Raw genomic sequence first — 22,386 nt, 5'->3', positions numbered from 1 at the left:
TTTTGAAGAGCAAGAACTCTGTTTGAAAAAGGATGAACAATTGGGTATTTGTAGAATTTTCTCTATAAGAGAAATGTTAATTTATACCCAGATATTTGTGGTATGCTCATGTTATCCCAAAGTTGAAATTTGGAATATTCATTGTCCAAATACATTGCTAATTATAAAAATCTGAATGCTGAGTATTTATGTTTTCTTCAGAAGGAAGAAATACAGATTTTCCCCACATTATTTAAAGGTTGAAATTCAGTGCATACAGTATGTACTATAAAGTCAACTGATAATTAGTAAAGTCTGAAATATTGTATATTTTCATCTGAGCTCATAATATAAATGTGTCATTTTCTGATCATGGAAATTATCACTCTAACACAAAGATAGATGACAGTGCCATTGAAATAGAATTTTATTTATATTTTTAATTAATTAATTTTAAATTAAAGAGCTCCTTTAGGGCTGTCCACTAAAAATCTGCTTCTTCAGATTGAATTCAAAAAGATGCTTCCAAATATTGGAGGAGGCAAATGTAAGTTCCATCTTGCAGCTCTTTTCTCAGTATTGCAGTTTTCCTTTCTGTCCGCCATCTGATCACCATGTGAACATCCATCCAGCTGCTTTAAAAATGAAGAGAAATACTATGCTATACCTGCACACTTCAGAGTACAGTACCATTTTGGATTCCAATATGAAGACCACTGTGCAGCTCTAAATTCTATAAGAACAAAAGTAGAAAGTCAGTATAATGCCCAATGTTTCTCAACCTTGGCTGTTTGAAGATGGGGGGGGGACTTCAATTCCCAGAATTCCCCGGCTGTGGGAATTCTGGAAGTTGAAGTCCCCCTATTTTCAAGCAGCCAAGGCTGAGAAACACTGCTCTAGCCGAATTCATGAGGATGTAATAATATATCTATCCATCTAGAACAGGGGTGTCAAACTCGATTTCATTGAGGGCCACATCAGGATTGTGTTTTTGACCTTGGGGGGCCAGAGTGGGCATAGCCAGGGTGGGCATGGGTAGCTCAACATCACTTGTGTTGGGGACACCTGTGGCGGCCCGAGTGCTCTGCCAGAGAAAACAGGCTCCCAACCTCCATTTTCAGCTGCAACGGCCTCCTGCAACCCTCTGCCAGTGAAAACAGAGTTCGGGAGGGCTGCACACGGCCTTCCCAAGCTCCATTGCAGGCTAGTCCTTCGCAGTTTCCAGGGCAGCCTCATGGGCCAGATCTAAGCACCCCGCAGGCCAGATCCGAACCCCAGGCCTTGAGTTTAACACCCCTGATCTAGAACTATTTTGGAACTGCCACATGGAAACAGCAAATGAAAAATTCTAGAAAAGAAAATCCTGAGACAGCTCCTACTCTTAGACACCTTAGCTGAAAGTGAAGGTGAATGGATTCACTCATCTCTGAGTTCGGATTTTTTGTTTTTTAGAGAATTCCACATGCAATAATTTGTCTGAACATGAATGCAGGTAGAATGTTGGTAGACTGTGCCTTTTTTCTCCCCCAACATTGTGACATTTTGCTATTGCTGTCACAAATTGGGGCAGAAAGAGATACCTAGAAAACTGAACACTGGTATTTTCTAAGACCTACCATATATTTGATAACTGTAGCATTTTATTTTATATAATGGAACTATCTTGTATAGAAATGAAATATGTAACCATTCCTTTTATTTTTATTTTTAAGGAATCTGCGGGTGATATTCAATCTCCTCTTACACCGGAGAGCATTAATGGGACAGATGATGAAAGGACAATGCCAGAAGTGACACAAAATTCAGAACCAAGGGCTGAAGCAACCCAGAATGCATTGCCATTTGCGCATAGGTACAGATTCCATTCCCACATCCTTATTAAGTAATATGTTTATGTGCTTTTTTGTTGTTGTTAAAATGGCCTTTTTTTATTTGGTGAATTTAAAGATCTTGCATGACTGGTGGGCTTACAGCCATGGATACAACTTGTTTTCTGTTTCTCTACTAAAATGACATGATTTGGTGTAGAAAAGAAGCTGATCTCTTCACTGATGAGAACTACAGCAGAAAGAAGAATCATAGCTCTCCCAGTGGGGGTATTTTTCCCTCCTGTTTGCATTTCTTCTCCTCTGTGCATCTTGGCCATGGACTATTTAAAATAAGGTTCAAGTGAATTTTTTTTAATGATGGGAGGTGGGTGAAATGCATCAGTAAAAGCACTTTATTTCTACTCTTCACATAGGAAGCAATACTTGAATGCCTGGAATTTTAATATTGAAACTTTAAAAGGGCTTCCTCCGATATTTTATTCAATATCAGGTTCTTAGAATGCAAATAATACTTGCCACAAATCATTGCAGAGTGCAGTGTTCTTATTCCAAGTACTGGTTAACCCTGCTCTTCTCAAGTATGATGCATTTCTCTTTCTCTGACTCCAATTCTGGTGCTCCATGAATGTGCACTGACCTTTTAGGGACTTGAGAATGCTCCTAAACTCTTTTTAAAAATGTACATTGCTTCAAATCTTAAGATGCCTCCAAACATCTATATCTCTTTCACATATAGATGGTATCAATACCATCCATACTGGGTATGTCAATACATTGCATGTACCTCCTATTTGGTGGGATACGGAGAGCAATATGTTGCTTTGTAATGTAGCTTTTAGAGATTCTGGTTTGCATAGAATAGTCTGAAAATGCTTAGTGTGAAATTGGTTTTTGGTTGTACTTTGGCAGATTGACCAAAATGTGTCTCAGAACTGACAGTTGCTGTCCTTATTATTAGAGAATGTTGCAAGTGACAAAGATACGATTTAAGTTTCGTAACCTAGTCTACACCTTTTCTGTCACACTTAAGAGCTCTATGTGTACTTCTCAAAGTGCAACCATTTGTTTAGCAACTATTTGAAGTTACAGTGGCACTGGAAAAAGTGATTTACGACCAGTCCTTGCACTTATTACTATCGCAACATCCCCATGGTCATGTGATCAAAATTTGGATGCTTACCAACTGGTATGTATTTATAATGATTGCAGTGTCCTGAGATGTGGTGATCATGAGATCTCTCCTTCCCAGTCAGTTTCCGACAAGCAAAATTAATAAGGGAGGTGAGATTCACTTATTGACAGTTAGATTCACTTAACTGCAATGATTCACTTAACAGCCATGGCAAGAAAGGTCATAAAATCAGGTGCAACTCACTTGAAAGCTAAGCAACAGAAATTTTGGTCCCAATAGTGATTGCAAATTGAGGACAACTTGTATATGGGATCTTGATTGACCAAAGTCATAATGGGTGACTGAAATCACTATAGGAGCATCCATTGATGACAACAGAATGACTAGGAAACAAATTGCAGACCAAGTATATGAAGGATGTGCAAATCAAATGAAAAGGGAGATATTAATTTTAGTTTTTAGTTAGTGTACGGCAAAAATATTCTGTAGCTTTTTCATGTATAGAATATTGGAAGGAGGTAGAAGCATTCATTCGTGAGATAATGTTTCTGGCTATTTGGTTTTCTTCTTTCCATTTAAAAAAAAACTTTAACAATTAATCAGACATTTGAGTTATGGTTTTTCAACAATGAGAAATGCAGTTAATTTTTATTATAATATTGTATCCTGTTATAATGTTATAGTTACAAAGAGTTTATCTTGAATAGCGAATTTTGGAGAAAACAAATATCTCTTTTATAGAAAATCTGGACAGTGTAAGCCATTGTCTTGAAATATTTAATATTTTTGTAAGGAGATTGAGCTTAAACTTTGAAAAATATTTTTATAATATATAACACACAGTGGTGGGATTCAAGTCATTTAACAACCGGTTCTCTGCCCTAATGATTTCTTCCAATAACCAGTTTGCCAAACTGCTCGGAAAGTTAACAACCGGTTCTCCCGAAGTGGTGTGAACTGGCTGAATCCCACCACTGATAACACAGCACTAAAACATATTTTAAGTGAATCTAATTGGTTGAATTGCTATGTGCTGCTGTAGTTCCAAAATAGTAAATTTATTCTAAATGGAAACATTAAGATTCTATAAATATTTACTATCTTTAAAGATGTGTCCATGCCTGAATACCTGCTTTTGTAATTACTACCAGTCCACTGCTGAAATAGTCATATACCGTATATACTCGAGTATAAGCCGAGTTTTTCGGCACGTTTTTTGTGCTGAAAAACGCCCCCTCGGCTTATACTCGAGTCTACCCTTGCAGAGCCGACCCAGGGAGAGGGTTTTTTGCCCTCGGGAACAGCTGGGCCGGCAGGACGAGCCCAAATGCTGCCGGCATGCTTTGCCAGCTCGGCCGGCCTGCTTTGGGCGGCGGCTGGCCTCCGGCGTTTTCTTCCGCCGCTTTTGATGGCGGCGGCGGTGGTCGGCGGAGGGGCGGAGGGGCGGAGGGGCGTTCGACATTTCGCCTCTCACTCGCCTCCTCTTGCCCGCGGTGGGGGCGGAGGGGGCGTTTGTCACCCTCGCCCTTCTCTCCGAAAAGCCGAACTTGAGTGCGAAGAGGCAGTGGGGGTGGGGGGAGGCCGCCGTGAAGTGCCGGCTGGGGAGCCCGAGCCAATCCCGGGCTCCCCCAGCCGGCACTTCACGGCGGCCTCCTGCCGCCGCACTCAATTTCGGCTTTTCGGAGAGGAGGGCGAGAGTGACAAACAACAGAGTTCTTCGCTTGGCGTTTGTCACCCTCGCCCTCCTCTCCAGCCGAACTTGAGTGCGAGGCGGCAGTGGGGGTGGGGGGAGGCCGCCGTGAAGTGCCGGCTGGGGAGCCCGGGATTGGCCCTGGCCCCCAGCCGGCACTTCACGGCGGCCTCCTGCCGCTTCGCACTCAATTTCGGCTTTTCGGAGAGGAGGGCGAGGGTGACAAACGCCCCCTCCGCCCCCACCGCGGGCAAGAGGAGGACGAGTGAGAGGGGGCGAAAATGTCGAACGCCCCCTCCGCCGACCACCGCCGCCGCCGCCATCAAAAAGCGGCGGAAGAAAACGCCGGAGGCCAGCCGCCGCCCCAAAACGAGCCGGCCGAGCTGGCAAAGCATGCCGGCACTTCAATCCCGGGCTCCCCCAGCCGGCACTTCACGGCGGCCTCCCCCCACCCACCCACCCACCCCCACTGCCGCTTCGCACTCAATTTCGGCTTTTCGGAGAGGACGGCGAGTGTGTCAAACGCCAAGGGGCGAGAAGAACTCTCTTTATTTGTTTGTCACTCGCCTCCTCTTACTGCCCTCCTCTCGCCTCGGAGGGGCGGAGGGGCGGAGGCGTTGTCCTGAATACATCCCAATAAAATGCAAAGGTTTCAAAGCATGTTTTGGAAAAGCAGCGAGGATGGGGGAGAATGCTGCCTTGAATGTGAAAAGAAACGTGGAAAACTCCAACTACAGTATAAAAAAACATTTGCACTCAGTACTTTTTATTTTATTTTATTTTTGCCAAGTTTTCCTAGGGTTTTTTTCCCTATGGAAATTGGGGAGGTGGGGAGAAAGAGGTGAAAAGAAAAGCCTCTTGGAAAGCGGAGAAATACGGCAAGAACAAACAATTTCTCCCCGAGAGGGGGCAGGAGGAGGAGGAGGAGGAGAGATGGGGCATTGCAAGCTAGGGTGGGAAGAAGGAGGAGGAAGAAGAAGGGAGGCAAAAGAAACCGACCCTCGCGCAGATCAGCAAATTAGCTTTCCTTCTCCAAACCAATTTTTTTTAAAAAAAAAAACCCGTTCTACCCAGAGCAAATGGCAAATAAGCAGCCCGTTTTGAGTCTGATTATTGTTTCGCGGTGGTTGCCCTCTCTGATCTCCTTGTACATGACAAGGCACCTCTAACCCAGCGCTTTGTGTTTGTTATTGGTAATTCTCCTCCCTTCTTCCATTGGAGTCCTCTCCTTCCTTTCCGAACGGGCGGGCGATTTACCTTCTCTGCCTCTTTTATTTTCCTGGAGGTGGAGGTGTATTCCTAAGGATGCCTTCAGTGCTGGGGAAGGAGCCGATCCATGGAGGGGAGGGGGGCGACGCTGCCGAGAAGCCGCTGCTTACAGAGAGCGAAAGAGCCAGGGAGACCTTGGCATAGGTGGGCGGCTGGTGTAAGGCAGGGCAGAACCTTCGACCCGCAAGGATCCCGGGAGGTGGGGGACGAAAGAGAGGCAGAGAAGGAGGAGGAGGAAGGAAAAGAAAAGCCTCTTGGAAAGCGGAGAAATACGGCAAGAACAAACAATTTCTCCCCGAGAGGGGGCAGGAGGAGGAGGAGGAGGAGAGATGGGGCATTGCAAGCTAGGGTGGGAAGAAGGAGGAGGAAGAAGAAGGAGGCAAAAGAAACCGACCCTCGCGCAGATCAGCAAATTAGCTTTCCTTCTCCAAACCAATTTTTTTTAAAAAAAAAAACCCGTTCTACCCAGAGCAAATGGCAAATAAGCAGCCCGTTTTGAGTCTGATTATTGTTTCGCGGTGGTTGCCCTCTCTGATCTCCTTGTACATGACAAGGCACCTCTAACCCAGCGCTTTGTGTTTGTTATTGGTAATTCTCCTCTCCCTTCTTCCATTGGAGTCCTCTCCCCTTCCTTTCCGAACGGGGCGGGCGATTTACCTTCTCTGCCTTTTTTTATTTTCCTGGAGGTGGAGGTGTATTCCTAAGGATGCCTTCAGTGCTGGGGAAGGAGCCGATCCATGGAGGGGAGGGGGGCGACGCTGCCGAGAAGCCGCTGCTTACAGAGAGCGAAAGAGCCAGGGAGACCTTGGCATAGGTGGGCGGCTGGTGTAAGGCAGGGCAGAACCTTCGACCCGCAAGGATCCCGGGAGGTGGGGGACGAAAGAGAGGCAGAGAAGGAGGAGGAGGAAGGAAAAGAAAAGCCTCTTGGAAAGCGGAGAAATACGGCAAGAACAAAACAATTTCTCCCCGAGAGGGGGGCAGGAGGAGGAGGAGGAGGAGAGATGGGGGCATTGCAAGCTAGGGTGGGAAGAAGGAGGAAGAAGAAGGGAGGCAAAAGAAACCGACCCTCGCGCAGATCAGCAAATTAGCTTTCCTTCTCCAAACCAATTTTTTTTTTAAAAAAAACCCGTTCTACCCAGAGCAAATGGCAAATAAGCAGCCCGTTTTGAGTCTGATTATTGTTTCGTGGTGGTTGCCCTCTCTGATCTCCTTGTACATGACAAGGCACCTCTAACCCAGCGCTTTGTGTTTGTTATTGGTAATTCTCCTCTCCCTTCTTCCATTGGAGTCCTCTCCCTTCCTTTCCGAGCAGGCGGGCGATTTACCTTCTCTGCCTCTTTTATTTTCCTGGAGGTGGAGGTGTATTCCTAAGGATGCCTTCAGTGCTGGGGAAGGAGCCGATCCATGGAGGGAGGCGGCGCTGCCGAAGCCGCTGCTTACAGAGGCGAAAGAGCCAGGAGACCTTGGCATGGGTGGGCGGCTGGTGTAAGGCAGGGCAGAACCTTCGACCCGCAAGGATCCCGGGAGGTGGGGGCGAAGAGAGGCAGAGAAGGAGGAGGAGGAAGGAAAAGAAAAGAAAAGGGGAGTGAAAATAAGAGCAGTCCGAGCAATAAATAAATATTGCTGGGCTGCTTTCCAAAATCCTCAGCACGGAACTAAAAGTTGCAAGTGTTTTGTGAGTTCAAACAGTCCCTTCAGACTAACACGCTTCATTAAAAGATACAAAGTTTGGTAAACTGAAGCTCGCTCTGTCCAATGTAAAAATCATCATCATCATATAATAATAATAATAATAATGATAATAATAATAATAATGATGATGATGATAATGATAATAATGATAATGATAATAATAATAATAATAATAATAATAATAATAATGATAATGATAATGATAATGATAATGATAATGATAATGATGATGATGATAATGATAATGATAATAATATAATAATAATGATGATGATGATAATGATAATAATGATAATGATAATAATAATAATAATAATAATGATGATGATGATGATGATGATAATGATAATAATAATAATAATAATAATAATAATAATAATAATAATAATAATAATAATAATAATAATAATAATAATAATAATATTCAGCCGTGCTTCGCTTTGATGGCAGCCTGACGTAAAATGGGGGGCAGGGGGATACATACACGGTTAGGGAAAAATAACAAAACAATGTTTTGGGCTCAATTGCAGTCTTAAATTGAGGACTACCGGTACTTGCAATTTGAACCTTATTGGACACTTCATTCCTGGAGGGTTTTTAAAGAACAGACTGGACAATCCTTTGTCTGAAACAGTATAGGATCTCTTGCTTGAGGAGTGGGGACTGGACTAGAAGATCACTGTTAGTTTGGGATATGTTCAGAGCCCACACATCTGATGACATAAAAAAATTGGCAAAGTCATCTCAAGTCACTTTGGCCGTTATTCCAGGTGGGCTTACATCTGTATTGCAGCCCCTAGATGTCAGTTTAAATAAACCTTTCAAGGACCATGTGCGAAGGATGTGGCATGAATGGATGACATCTGGTCAAGCTCGTCTGACAAAAGTTGGAAATCTGAGAAAGCCAGACATAGAACTAATAGCACAGTGGGTTCGTGATGCATGGGAAGATATTCCAGAGGACATGGTGCAACGTGCCTTCAAGAAATGTGGCATTAGTAATGCTATGGATGGCAGTGAAGACAGCGCATTGTATGAGAGTGACAGCAGTGATGATGACGACTGTGAACTCAGTGATGACGACAACGATATGCGGATAACATCACAGAAGCTGAAGTAGCTGAAGCTCTGTTTGGACAAACAGATGATGAGGAGGAGAACTCCAGTTTTGAGGATTTTAGCTCGTTAGCTTGGTTGCTGTTACTTTTAAAGATACTGTATTTTTGATACCATATTCTTTTTGGGGACCCCCTTTTGCACTTTTATTGTTTTTCGTTCAAATAAATATTCATGTTATTTTACTTGGCTCTATCTTTATTTTTTACATTGACCAGTAGCTGCCTCATTTCCCACCCTCGGCTTATACTCGAGTCAATAGTTTTTCCCAGTTTTTGTGGTAAAATTAGGTACCTCGGCTTATATTCGGATCGGCTTATACTCGAGTATATACGGTACTTTTTTCCTCAATATCACCTGAATCAATTTTTCATGGGAGAAAATTGAGAGGTATTTTAAAATACCTTTTATTTTTGAGGGATTTTTTTTGTATAAAAAAAGATATACCTTTCAATTAAAATCAAAAGATATTTTCTATTGTATATTTTTGTAAGAATATTAGACTCTAATTGGAAACTGAAGTCTGAAAAAAATGTCTTCATATCTTTATCAAACAGGTTTAAGTAAGAACTATGTGTCTTATTCTATTCCTTCCTGCTTTTTTTATCTGTTAAAGGCATATGTATCAGAAAGGCAGGTTATACATTTTACATATAAAAATAAAAAGTATTTAGTGCATACGTAAAGTGCAAAAACAAAATTGAATTTAACTATTTGGAGGAGGGTGAGACCACATGTATATTTCCCAAGCTACCCCTCTTGCCTAAAAACATTCTCTTTGATTTCTTGACTCTCGGTTTGAGTTTGAGTTCCATTCGGAAAAAACAATGAATAAGGGATGTGCGTCATATTGCTATCTATTTCTAATTTCATAATGCCAGACTGCAGAACCTGTAGTTGACATCCTGTTATAATTCCTTGCCTCTCACCATGATGGCTGAGCTCCTGGGAGGATGTAAATGAAATGACTGCAAAATATCCTGAATTAAAACAGTTACTTTGAGACTGAAATAATTCTTGCAATGTTACTATGACTGGCACTGTTGCTTGGAACATGTCTGGTAAGGTCACCACTGTTACAAAATTCAAACTTTTTGTATGCCACTAGTTTTAATCCAACACTGGGAGACCACCCGTCTCCATCCCTGTCTAAAAATACAGCATTAGGTATAAGAATTGAGCTGATGGAAGAAAACTATTGAAGGCCAGTTGTGATTGCAGCTGACACATGGCAAATTAGACATGTCCCTTATTGCCTTTCATCTTCTTTCTGTGAAAAGCAGAAGCTAAGCTATCTGATGTGGCTTTTTGAAGCTTATAGAGACAGCAGGGATATTGTTTTAAAGAATGAAGCAACCTGAATTATGCCAATTTTCTGTCCCTTCTAAAGCAATTCTCTTGGGCTTAAGCTGCATGTTACTTTTTAATTTTAAATGGACATGAGGTCTAATCATGAAAAGTTAGTTGGGCTTTTATAATCATTTCTCTCTAGTCTCTAATCCTAATGGATATTTTCCTAAATTGCTCTTTACATCCAAAAAATTAACAGCACTTTTTAATGGATAAAGTTTGATTACAAAGATGTGATTTACAATAAATGCTTCCCAGGCTTTGTTCCCAGTTCTGTTAATAGCTTTTATTTTTTTTTCCTCTGATTTGTTTTTTAAAAAATCATGCAGTATCAAATGATGTATTTAGCTTAACATCTAAGAATGGCTTTTTATTCTGAGGAAGTGATTAGGTTATTACCATACAGATAACATGTGAATTAGAAACATGTAAAATAATTTGCATGAAAATAAAGGCTTATACCCCTTAAAGATTCAGCCAGTTTATTGTGGCACAACTTTTCTACAGGGTACAATTTGTTTTTTTAAAATGCCTTTATTTAAATCATCCGACAATGCAAAATTCCAAAAATTTTTGTTATTATTGGTAAAAGACGGGTGTGATTATCAGAATATTTTTCTGGGAAAATACGCTAAACATTATATGAGTGTACATAGTAACTCATCTCTGACAATTTATAAATTTTAAATACATATTTTAAAATGTTTAAACAGTGAATTTCCAGTAATACAATGTTCTTGATTTAAATCTTTGGCAAAAGTTTTAATACAGAGCCCTGATTTTGAAAAATACCACATATAGACACACGTGATGTTTCCTTTTGCTTGTGAATTTAGCACTCTTTCTTGTACAGAGCTGTGTAAAGTTTTTGTTCGAATGCCAACCAAGGATTTATACTTCTAAAATATTTTAAATGTATTATTCTTACTGCAAAAAAACTACATTCAGTCAACATTCTGACTGAAAAGTCATTTCTAATATCCTGGGAATTAATAAATACATGAAAAATAGCTTCTTGGAGTTTCCGGAAGTTCTTCAGAAGTTGTTGATGAACTGATGATGTTGCTGAATGCGTTTTAGTATCACAAATGCATCTGTACATATAAAGATTTTAGAATTACTGCAACGTACTCTGGATTGGATCTAGCAGAAAACACCTACAGGAGGAAAGATTCCTTTTATCACCAGGAGGCTTTGATCTATATTTTTTCTATTGGCCGAGCAGGGAAAAGACCATCTTTATTCATTCCCCCTGCACTGTGCTTTTCGCTAATTTTCCGACAAGGAATATTTCAGGATCCTGCTGTCAACAAAATAAATCTTTGGACAAAATTGGATGTATTTAGAAAATACATGAAATACGACCAAATATATAGTGATATAATTATTTGCTTCTTGAAGTAATTGAGTTTTTTTGTACTCGGTTTTGGTATAATACCTAGAAAGAAGGCTATTTCAAACAAATAGTTCTGTTTTCAATTTTCTTCTCTGTACAGCAATATTTTAATAATGCTGCATATGTATCTGTTACTGTAAGAACAAATTTGCTGCTCTCATTAAAGGCTTTACATAGAATATACCTTTTGTGTAGATTGATTTGCATTTTATTATTTATTAGTGTATTAGGTTGTAGATCCCTATGGTGGAACAAGACTCCTTTTAATGAAAGATTTAATATTTATTTATTTATTTATTTTGTCACAACATCATACAAAAAGATTATATAGTATATACACATATAAACATATATAGGAAGAAGAAAAGAAAAACAATAGGACAGGAACGGTAGGCACGTTTGTGCGCTTATGCACGCCCCTTATGGTCCTCTTAGGAATGGAGTGAGGTCAATAGTAGAAAGTTTTTGGTTAAAGCTTTTAGGATTATGGGAAGAGACCACAGAGTCAGGTAAAGTATTCCAAGCACTGATGATTCTATTGCAGAAGTCATATTTTCTGCAATCTAGATTAAAGCGGTTTACATTAAGTTTAAATCTATTGGTTGCCCTTGTATTATTGCAATTAAAGCTGAAGTAGTCTTTGACAGGAAGGACATTACAATAGATGATTCTGTGAGTTAAACTTAGGTCTTGTCGAAGGCGACGGAGTTCCAAGTTTTCTAAGCCTAGGATTTCAAGTCTGGTGGGATAAGGTATTTTGTTGTTTTCAGAGGAATGGAGAACTCTTCTTGTAAAATATTTCTGGACACGTTCAATTGTATTGATGTCAGAGATGTGGTGAGGGTTCCAAACAGGTGAGCTGTATTCTAGAATTGGTCTAGCAAATGTTTTATAAGCTCTGGTTAGTAGTGTGGTGTTTTTGGAAAAGAAGCTACGCAAAATTAGGTTTACAACTCTTAGAGCTTTTTTTGCTATGTAGTTGCAGTGGGCTTTGGCACTTAGATCATTTGACATGAAAACTCCAAGATCTTTAACGGGATGGGGGATATTTGGGCGATTACGTTGGAATAGAATAGAATAGAATAGAATAGAATAGAATAGAATAGAATAGAATAGAATAGAATAGAATAGAATAACAGAGTTAGAAGGCACCTTGGAGGTCTTCTAGTCCAATCCCCTGCTTAGGCAGGAAACCTACACCAGACAGGTGGTTATCTAATCTCTTCTTAAAAGGGTATCGGAAAATAGCTTGAATTCATATACAAATATATTTTGCTTAGATCTTTGTGAGTACAGTTTAACTTCCCAAACCTTTTGGCAACTGAAGGATTCCTAGATATCATAGCCAAAGGCTAAGAACCTTCTACCTAAGAGTTCATGGAGTTCAATATATCTAAAAAGCAATACTTTGCAGAGTCTGGTGTAGTTTAATTTTACCGGCTGCTAAAAGTGTTTAAAAGCAAGAGCCTTGCTATAAAATCTCGCAAACTTATCTTTTTGGTATTTTCTGTTTCATTTCTCCATCTTTCAGCTATATTCTTTTTCTTGAGTCACTTCAAATTCTTAACTCTTGTTTCACTACTGCTTCATCAGCTATGTGGACTTCCAGATAGCATCCATTTTTTGCTTGATCCCTGTTGTCCCTTTTGCATAACACTATGCAATTTAGAAAGAATTGAGGCCTTTGAACTATGGTGCTGGAGAAGACTCCTGCGAGTCCCTTGGACTGCAAGGCGATTAAACTGGTCAGTCCTAGAGGAGTTCTACCCTGACTACTCTTTAGAAGGCCAGATCCTGAAGATGAAACTGAAATACTTTGGCCACCTAATGAGAAGGAAGGACTCACTGGAGAAGAGCCTAATGCTGGGAAAGATTGAGGGCAAAAGAAGAAAGGGACGACAGAGAACGAGGTGGCTGGATGGAGTCACTGAAACAGTAGGCATGAGTTTAAATGGACTCCAGAGGATGGTGGAGGACAGGAAGGCCTGGAGGAACATTGTCCATGGGGTTGCAATGGGTTGGACATGACTTCGCAACTAACAACAAATGCAATTTAGGCAATATACTTCTCTGTAAACAGATGCACACATGTTCTCCAAGCATGAAGTTTCAATCTTTTCATTGCTGTCCTTCAAACTATCTTTTCTCGAGGAGAGACAAAAAGTTGTTGGCAACTCTGATCTGTGATCAAAGCCATGCTGCTTTTTACAAATTTGACAAATTGTGAAAGATAAAATTCTTTCCCCTGGAATACACCTGTGTCCAGATATTCCATAGTTTCTGTTCCTATTCTTAATTCTTCAAATGTAGCTTTTCTAAGGCAAAAATGGGCAATCCAAAGCCCTAGGGCCATTCAGAATCCCCATGGGCCTTTTATGGAGCCCTTGGAAGTATCTGTAACCATGACTGCTAAAAATTAACAGTACAAGTTCCCCCACTTGGAAATGGAAAATGCATAACAACTGGAATAAGTCCTGAATAAATTCAAAGAATTCCCCAAAGCCCCACCTGACCAAATATGTGGTGAGGCAACTATCTCTTTGGAGCCCTCAGCTTGCTACCACAGGGGTGAAATCCAGAAGGTTCTAACAGGTTCTGGAGAAAATAGCAGAAATTTTGAGCAGTTCAGAGAACCAGCAGCGGAAATTTTGAGTAGTTTGCAGAACCAGCAAATATCACATCTGGCTGGCCCCAGAATGGAGTGGGAATGGAGATTTTGCAGCATCCTTCCCCTGCCATACCCACCAAGCCACACCACATCCACCAAGCCACACCCATGGAACCGATAGTAAAAAAAAAATGGACTTCACCACTGCACTACCCCCAATGTTATGCTATCCTTACTTGTCAAAAGATTCCCCACCCCCTGTTTTTTGGCAATGTAATTTTTAGTTTCATTATCATTAATAGGATCAAAATATTTTTAGTGCATTATTTCTTGTAGCCAGGTAAATAAGAACTAGATGTAAATAAGCTAAATAGTAAAATAGGAGTACCATAATAATTTAACTTCTATTAAATTTAAACTATTAAAGTATTCGAAGTTTAATAATTACTTCATGGAATGTTTAATTCATAAATCAAAGTGGCATCTGGAAAAATTAGCTTTCTAGACAACCATAATATAGCTATAAACAGGCTTTGATGGTCTGAAGGAGATGACTACCTACTTCAAACCCTTCATGCTCATTTTCTACACCTTCTTCTGTGTGGAAATGCCTTGACCTTCTTTTATCACACTCTCTTGAACTGTTTGTTGAGGTGAGGTTCAACAAAGCTCATTACATTTCCTGCATTTCTTTTCTCAGAATCTTCTGAGAATCCCTGGCTCCTAACCGAGTCCAACTCTCTGCTTGATCCAGAAAGATGAGACTCTGACAGCAAGACCACTTTTAAGATAGCTTCTCTTGCCAGTCTAAACAACTGGATAGTTTTGTAACAGGAGAACCAATCCCTTAGATAACCAGATCACTAAGCCATTTAGGTTTAAATTGTGCTTGATAAGCAGTTGGCAACCAGCATAGATATTTTAATACAGGCATCTTATGATCTCTGTATAATTATACTTGTTAGCAATCTAGTTGCATATTTGCACCTGTTCCACCTTCTAGATAGTTTTCAAGGGTAGTTCCATGTAGAAGATATTGCAGTAATCATGACTGGATGATATTATGTTGTGGATCAACACTACTAAACCAAGAAAGGAATAAAGCACATGTTGCAAAACCATTCCTTTTCAAAGCTGGCACCTGCAAATACAGTGATAACTGAGGGTCAAGGAACATAGTCACATTATGACCCTATACTCTCAAGGAGAATTCAGTCTATCCCAAACAGGCTGTGTTCCAATATTCAAACCTACATTCTTCATTACTACTAGCACTTTTATCCTGAAATCTAGATAACTTATTATTTCTCATTCACCCTACAATTGACTTAGACAAAGTTCATGGTTTCTGAAATTGGATGAGATATCAACAGCATGTGGATGACACTCCATGAGTCGAGACAGCCTCTTCCATCAGTTTCATACAATTGTTGAGCATCATGGAGAGACAGGACTGAACCATAATTCCATAGCTCCATCTATATCCACATATGTATTTTGGCTCCTTTGCATAACACATTTAGAATTAGTTCTATATTATTAGTTCTATCTTTTTAGAATTAGTTCTATTGTTCTTGAGTCATCTGGTTGTGACTCATATCAGCACTAAAAGATAAATAATTATAAATTTTGTTTATCTTCTAAGAAAGGAGAAGTACAGTTATCACAATATTTTAAATATAATTTGTCTAATAAAATATATAGCACCACAGCAACAATATACTTAAACTTGTTATATTATCTGCTCACAAACTGCTTTTACATGCCAAAAATCCATACATTAAGAAGAGCCATCTTGACATGCTTATACTGTGGCTTGATACATAGGCAAACTAAATTATTTCTCACTTATTTCTGAGTGAATATAATGCATATATATTCAGAAAATATGCATTATGCCTCATTATCAATCAAAATCTGTTTATAAACAGATGTTGAGATTAGACATTTATTCATTCAAAATATGCTCTAAATACAGTATATTGTGAAAAACATCTTTCTTAGACTTGTTGACTCTCTATCACAAATAATATAAATCTCCATTCTGTGGTCCCTTAAAATATCAGGACCAGGTTTAAGGTTCCCCAAAGACTATCCAAGCAAAATAGATTTAGTAGACTGAAGGAATTGGCTTCTTTTAATTTGCCAGACATTTTCTGAGTCGCTATGAAATATGAAAATTTTAGCAAACATTTTTAAATTTAAATGTAAACTTAGTAAGAGAACATACAAATATTCCACTTTCTGCAAAAAGAAAGAAAAGTCCCTTTATTATCAAGAGGGCATCATACAGAATTGGACTTTAAAGAAAATAGAGAACTAGTAAATTGTAAGTATTTCTAGAAGGTATGAGTTGCTTCCAGATAGAGGAATTTTGGGATTATTGTCCAATTTAGGAGTCTGTTGTTCCATCTTATTCTTTTATAACATTGGGAAAGAAAGGAGATAAGATCTAATATGAAGCATCTGGAATGATTATAGATGGACCTTTCAGAAAAAAATGTGTGAATGTGGTTGACTCACTGGAACCTAAAATAGTTTAGAATAAGAAGCTGGGACCAAAAATGGTCCCGTAGAGAAGAAAACAGTAGTTGTAAAATAAAATGGAGAAAAATGCTACTCATTCCCTGATTAGGTGCCTGTAAATTAACTTATAGCAGTAATCACTATCCAGTAATAGATTGAGAAAATGAATTTTAACCTAGATACAGTTCAGGTACGATATAATGTCCTTGCTTTCAGACTAGTTCAATGGGCATAATCAAGGTCTATAGGTTTGAAGCTTCAAAAACTGTATACAAATCAGAAGCCTCACATTTTAATTACATACGTAATATGACAGACCCCTTTTTTCCTAGCATCCTTCTCCCAATTTGTGATGCAGATGAAGCAATCTTACAAAATTATAAGCTTTGCTGTACAAATACTGCAAAGAAATAAATGAGCAGAATATAACAATCTAGAGGCCAGTTAAATCAGAATTATTTTGACATCAACCCCTCCCCAAAAAAGTAGTGATCTGACCAGTGGTGGGTTGCTACTGGTTTGCACCAGATTTGGTGAACTGGTAGTGGTGGCTACAGGAGGCTTTGCCCACCTGCCCAGAGGCATCTGCGCATGCGCAAATGCATTGCATGTGCGTGTGAACAAGCGAGCGCCCACGAGCGAACCGGTAGTGGTGGGTTTTGAAACCCGCCCCTGGATCTGACCCCTTAGTCATAAAAACAAGAGTTACTGTATGCTGTTAGTCGAACATGAGAAGAGAGTATATGAGCATGAGTCAAAAATCTTGGACAAGCGTAAAGAAGAGTAATGTAGAGGGGAAAAGGTTAAAACAGATTGAAAGAAGGAAAGCAAGAACTGGAGTAGCATAAAGAAAAGGATCCTGATATTGGAGGGGGAAAGGACTGAGGTACAATGAAGTCAAGAAGGTAGCAGCTTTAGATAAAAGCTTTGCACAAGAACACCGAAATTTTTTTGAAGCCCCTTGCAGATAAGAATGAGTGTTAAATTTATGAGATAAGGAAAAGAATGTAGCCAAATTTAATTTACACCAACCCCCAACCTCCAATATTTGTGGATGGGAACATGTTGGTTTCTAGGGCAAATGGTACAGATTAATTTTAGTGAAAGAGGAATTGTCAAAAATTAAGAGAAGCCATTCCTTCATTTTCTGCACTTTGCAGAATGTTGCTTATCCTGGAAGGGACTGGCATGGTGAGGATGTACAACATGTATGCATGTTGTCTGGAGAGATAAGTGGCAATATGGGAATAAAGGAAGAAGAGCCTCATAACATTGGTAGAATGCACCCAACATTTATAGACTCCTCATTTTCCTTCATCATCACCACCAGTTCCACCCACTTCAGAATGAGCTACATGAAAACTGTATCCACTGCTCCTCATCCACATTCTTCAAAAGCTTTCTGATACATATGAGAGAAGCAGATAGGTTTGTTGGTTTTAAATCCAACCTATGGATTTTGGGTGATAAGACACATGCACACATACATAAAATAAAAATGGAACATAAAGGAATATATATCTCCATTACTATATGCTCATCGTATTTCTGAATTGGAGGGCATGCAATATTATGCAAATTGCAGAAAAGGAATAACCAATAGTAACCTCTCATAACATTACAAGAAAAGGAAGTACAACTAATTCTAGTTTACATCACTACCATTAGTTGTACCACTCCATATTTTTTATCCTTGTCATCCACCCTTATTTCCATCACTTCCTTTCACCAGTTTATATGTGGTTTTTTGTTCTGAAGTTTCTACTGTCTCTCTTCTTCAAGAATTCTTTAATTCCATCCAACCACAACTTACTCAGTCTTTTCCTTCCTCTTCATCCATTCACTCTTCACTTGCAATTTTTCATTCTCTCAATATTATCAAGCCACCTCAACACACTTCTTTCATATTGGTCATTCATTTTTGTATTAAATCCAGGTTAATTTATCACCCATTCTTGAATCTATGTCTTCTTATCTTACCATATACATTTCTTAACCCAGTCCCATTTCACTCAATTTATTTTTTTTCCTTTGAGATCCTCAACACTCATCATTGTGTAATAAAATAGGCAAAGCATGGTCTCATGAACAGCTATTTTTGTTTCTTTCAACAAAGGTTCTTTCCTTGTAGCAGATTATATAATGTACATATAGACACCATTTTTCTATCTCCCCCCTCTTTTGGAAATGTTCTATCAATTTATCAGTGCTTTATCGTTTTTATTTACTTCCTCTACTTTTCCTATCTATGTATTCAGTATACTGCAATTGTTCTCTCTACTTTCTGTGTCATGTTTGGTAATTGATGCATTAATTTTCAGATCCATGCTCCTCATTGTATCTAATATTATCTAAGGTTCTCAGCCAACCCTAAGGAATCATGTGCAAATAAAAGTACATCTGTTTTAACACATCCACTCATTCCCAAACAGCACACTTCTAATGTTGCCACAAATATTCCTTATATATTTATTCATAATTATATTAAGTCGAGGGGACATCACCCATACTGAACTGCTCATTCACATGCATGCTTTATTTCTATTATATACTACTATTATTGCCTTCTGCAACCAACTTTCAAGTTCATATATATTGAAAGCAGCCCATAAAAGTCCATAGTTGAAAACAATCCATATTTCAAATGTATTGTCAACTTTCTTCCTCTCAGATCATTGCTCAATGATTTGCTGCTGAACAGCAAAAATCTAGTCTAAAACTCCTTACTTGGCAAAAAAAAAAAAATCACACTTCACAATTTTTGCTCCAAATTAAATTTTCCAAACACCATTTCTGTCACCAGATTGGTCCATAGAAATTGATGACTTCTTGTTGTAGTTTTGGTCAATGAAGGATTTCATCTAACCCTTTTAGTAAAATAGAGAAAGTTCAGACTAAGAGTTCTGCCACACACCAGAAACATTAAGTTGCTTGAGTCCTGAACTGGAACTGGCTGGAAATGAAACTAACTTAAGTTTCTGTCTGAATTTCAATCTATTTCTTACTTTAGCAATGATGTCAGCAGATATTCTGCCTGAATAATGGTTTACCACATTCCCTGATAGATGGGGGTTTTTTTTAACCCCACCCTACCTGCCTGAAAAAGCAATAGTGTGATTTCCATAGATAGATTTTCTGTTCGGTGCTGCTACATTGACTGTCCTTACCTGGAATGGAATAACTGGTCATGCTGGTTACCATGGTTGGTTTGCTGTGGAACAACTTGCCACAGGCAACTCACTGTGGGACAGCTCATTGAGGGGGAATGCTGGAGACGAGGAAACTCCTTCACCTCTTCCTCCTCCCTCCCTCCTTTTTTTATCCGGTTTACCTTCACCTCCCCCCACCAATATCCTTTGAACTCTGTGACAGAAACTCCTGTGCACTGAAAGGTGTGTGACTCTCTGTCAAATTATATTTTTCTGATCCAGGGGCAGTCCTTCTTCCCCTCCCCGCTTTGTCCGCCCCAATTCTTTTCCCCAGTCTGAGCTAAGAGGAGGCCAACGTTCACCTTGCCTCCAGCATTTTCCAATTCCATTAGGATTATGTAACTAATAAAAGGAATTGTCCCATGGCAAGCCAGCCAGGGCAAGACGGTGGTGGCAAGCCAGCAGCATCAAGTTATCTTAGACCTATCCTTAACACCTTTTGGCACATGCACCATAGGACTTATGGGAAGAACTACAAATCATTTTTATCTTTCTTCCTATCAATTGGATTTGTCCAGGTAGTCTCCGACAATTGGAGATGATTAAATGGATGGATGGATCAAATATGTTGCTCGCATTCCACCATCTAGGCCAGGGGTCCCCAGGCCGTGGGCCATGCTAAACTACAGGCCGCTGCCCATTCAAACCTGGCCACAGAAGCAATGGGTGAGTGCACACGGGTAGCTCCACTTGTGTAAGTAGTGGATGAGCATGCGCCTGCACCACTTGCACAGAACCCTCTCCTCTACCCACACTGATCCGCAAAGCCAAAACGGTTGGGGACCGCTGATTTAGGAGATACACACAACGTAGTGACAGAATTTCATAATTCACAGGGTTTTTGGATAGGCAATTATGGGGGAAATAGGTGACAATTTAAAAAGTAAATTTCATTGTAAAGGACAGTTTGGCTTAGTAAAGACACCTGATTAAAAGCCAGGAAACTGTAAGTTCTAGTTCCACCTTAGGCAGGAAAGCCAGTTTTGGGGCAGTCCCACTCTCTCAGCCTGACCAACTTCAGTATTGTTGTGGGGAAAATAGGAAAAGGAAGAAGTATTGTGTGTGTCCGCCACTTTGAGTTTTTTATTCATGTACTAAATTCAGGATACATACACATATATATAAAAGCTTATTACAGTCATTAATCAGCACAATGTGACAATTCAAAACATAAGTTCCATAACAAAATGGGGAAATAGCCCGATTGTTTTATTTGCTAGATTTGTTATTTTAGTTTTAAAATGTTTTGAAGTGTTGGTTTCTGTATCTACTAGTGCCATGAACATTTATTTTCTTTAAAATTTTCACTGATTTTTTTCTTACATTTTCCATTGCTTTTATACTATTTTCCCCTTGGCTAAGAAAATTATTCCAATCAATCAATCAATCAATCAATACATATTGAATCTTATGACACTTCTGAGGGTAAATTATCTACACCTGCACTGGTCACAAGGGAATCTCAACCAGTTACAGACACGAGGGCAAATAGCTTATTCAGAATAATACTTCTTGAACACGTGGAAACTTCTAGCTGTTCTTATAAATTTCTAAAAATCATTGAATAGTGGGAGTTTTTCGGTAGTGATAAAAGTATTGTTAAAATCTGTATGCCTCACTTATTGTGCCTAATAATGGTATACAAGTAGTCCTTTCTGAATGACTACTTGTTCACCGACTGTTCAAAATTGCAATGTAGCAATAACAATAGCACTTAGACTTATAAATGCTTTCCTTCAAAAAAAGGAAAAAAAATAGATCCAGGTAGCTACAGACCTATCAGCCTGACCTGAATACCAGGGAAGATTCTGGAAAAGATAATCAAGCAACGAATCAGCAAACACCGAGAAGCAAACAAAGTAATAACCAAAAGCCAACATGAGTTTGTCAAAAACAGATCATGCCAGACTAATCTTATTGCATTCTTTGACAAAGTTAGTGGACCAGAGGAATGCTGTCGATATAATTTACTTGGACTTCTCAGTAAGGCATTTGACAAAGTAGACCATAACCTACTACTAGATAAAGTAGAAAAATGTGGGTTAGACAACATCACCACCAGATGGATTCGTAACTGGTTGACCAATCGCACTCAACATGTAGTCCTCAATGGAACTGCATCTACATGGAGGGAAGTATGCAGTGGAGTACCCCAAGGCTCTGTTTTAGGCCCAGTACTCTTCAATATTTTCATTAATGATTTGGACGAGGGGATACATGGGGAACTCATCAAATTTGCAGATGACAGTAAACTGGCAGGAATAGCCAACACTCCAGAAGATAGGCTTAAGCTACAGAAGGATCTTGACAGACTTAAACATTGGGTGCTATCTAACAAAATGAAATTCAATGGTGAAAAAAGTAAGGTTCTACATTTAGGCAAGAAAAACAAAATACACAGGTACAGTATATGCGATACCTTGCTCAATAGAAGTAACTGTGAGAGGGATCATGGAGTCCTAGTGGACAGCAGCTGCCAAAAAAGCCAACACGATTCTAGGCTGCATAAACAGAGGGATAGAATCAAGATCACGTGAAGTGATAATACCACTTTATAATACCTTGGTAAGGCCACACTTGGAATACTGCA

The 22,386-nt window shown here is 39.4% G+C and overlaps 1 protein-coding gene and 1 long non-coding RNA gene across 3 annotated transcripts in view; one reads left to right on the top strand and one right to left on the bottom strand.

Moving 5' to 3' along the window:
* HOMER1 (homer scaffold protein 1) overlaps positions 1–22,386 on the top strand; it is a 72,368-nt gene that overhangs the window by 30,686 nt on the left and 19,296 nt on the right. For both annotated transcript variants that reach the window (XM_058169381.1, XM_058169380.1), the window contains exon 5: positions 1,692–1,831. In XM_058169381.1, coding sequence (XP_058025364.1) covers positions 1,692–1,831 — 140 coding nt within the window. The remainder of the gene's footprint in view (positions 1–1,691; positions 1,832–22,386) is intronic.
* The window catches only part of LOC131191342 (uncharacterized), a 50,314-nt gene that overhangs the window by 15,218 nt on the left and 12,710 nt on the right, over positions 1–22,386 (bottom strand). Inside the window, exon 2 of the long non-coding RNA XR_009153472.1 lies at positions 22,216–22,297. This is a non-coding gene — a long non-coding RNA (uncharacterized LOC131191342). The remainder of the gene's footprint in view (positions 1–22,215; positions 22,298–22,386) is intronic.

Source organism: Ahaetulla prasina, chromosome 2 (genome assembly GCF_028640845.1).
Source record: "Ahaetulla prasina isolate Xishuangbanna chromosome 2, ASM2864084v1, whole genome shotgun sequence".
NCBI classification, from domain to species: Eukaryota; Metazoa; Chordata; class Lepidosauria; order Squamata; family Colubridae; genus Ahaetulla; species Ahaetulla prasina.
This window is presented reverse-complemented; position numbering and strand designations above follow the sequence as displayed.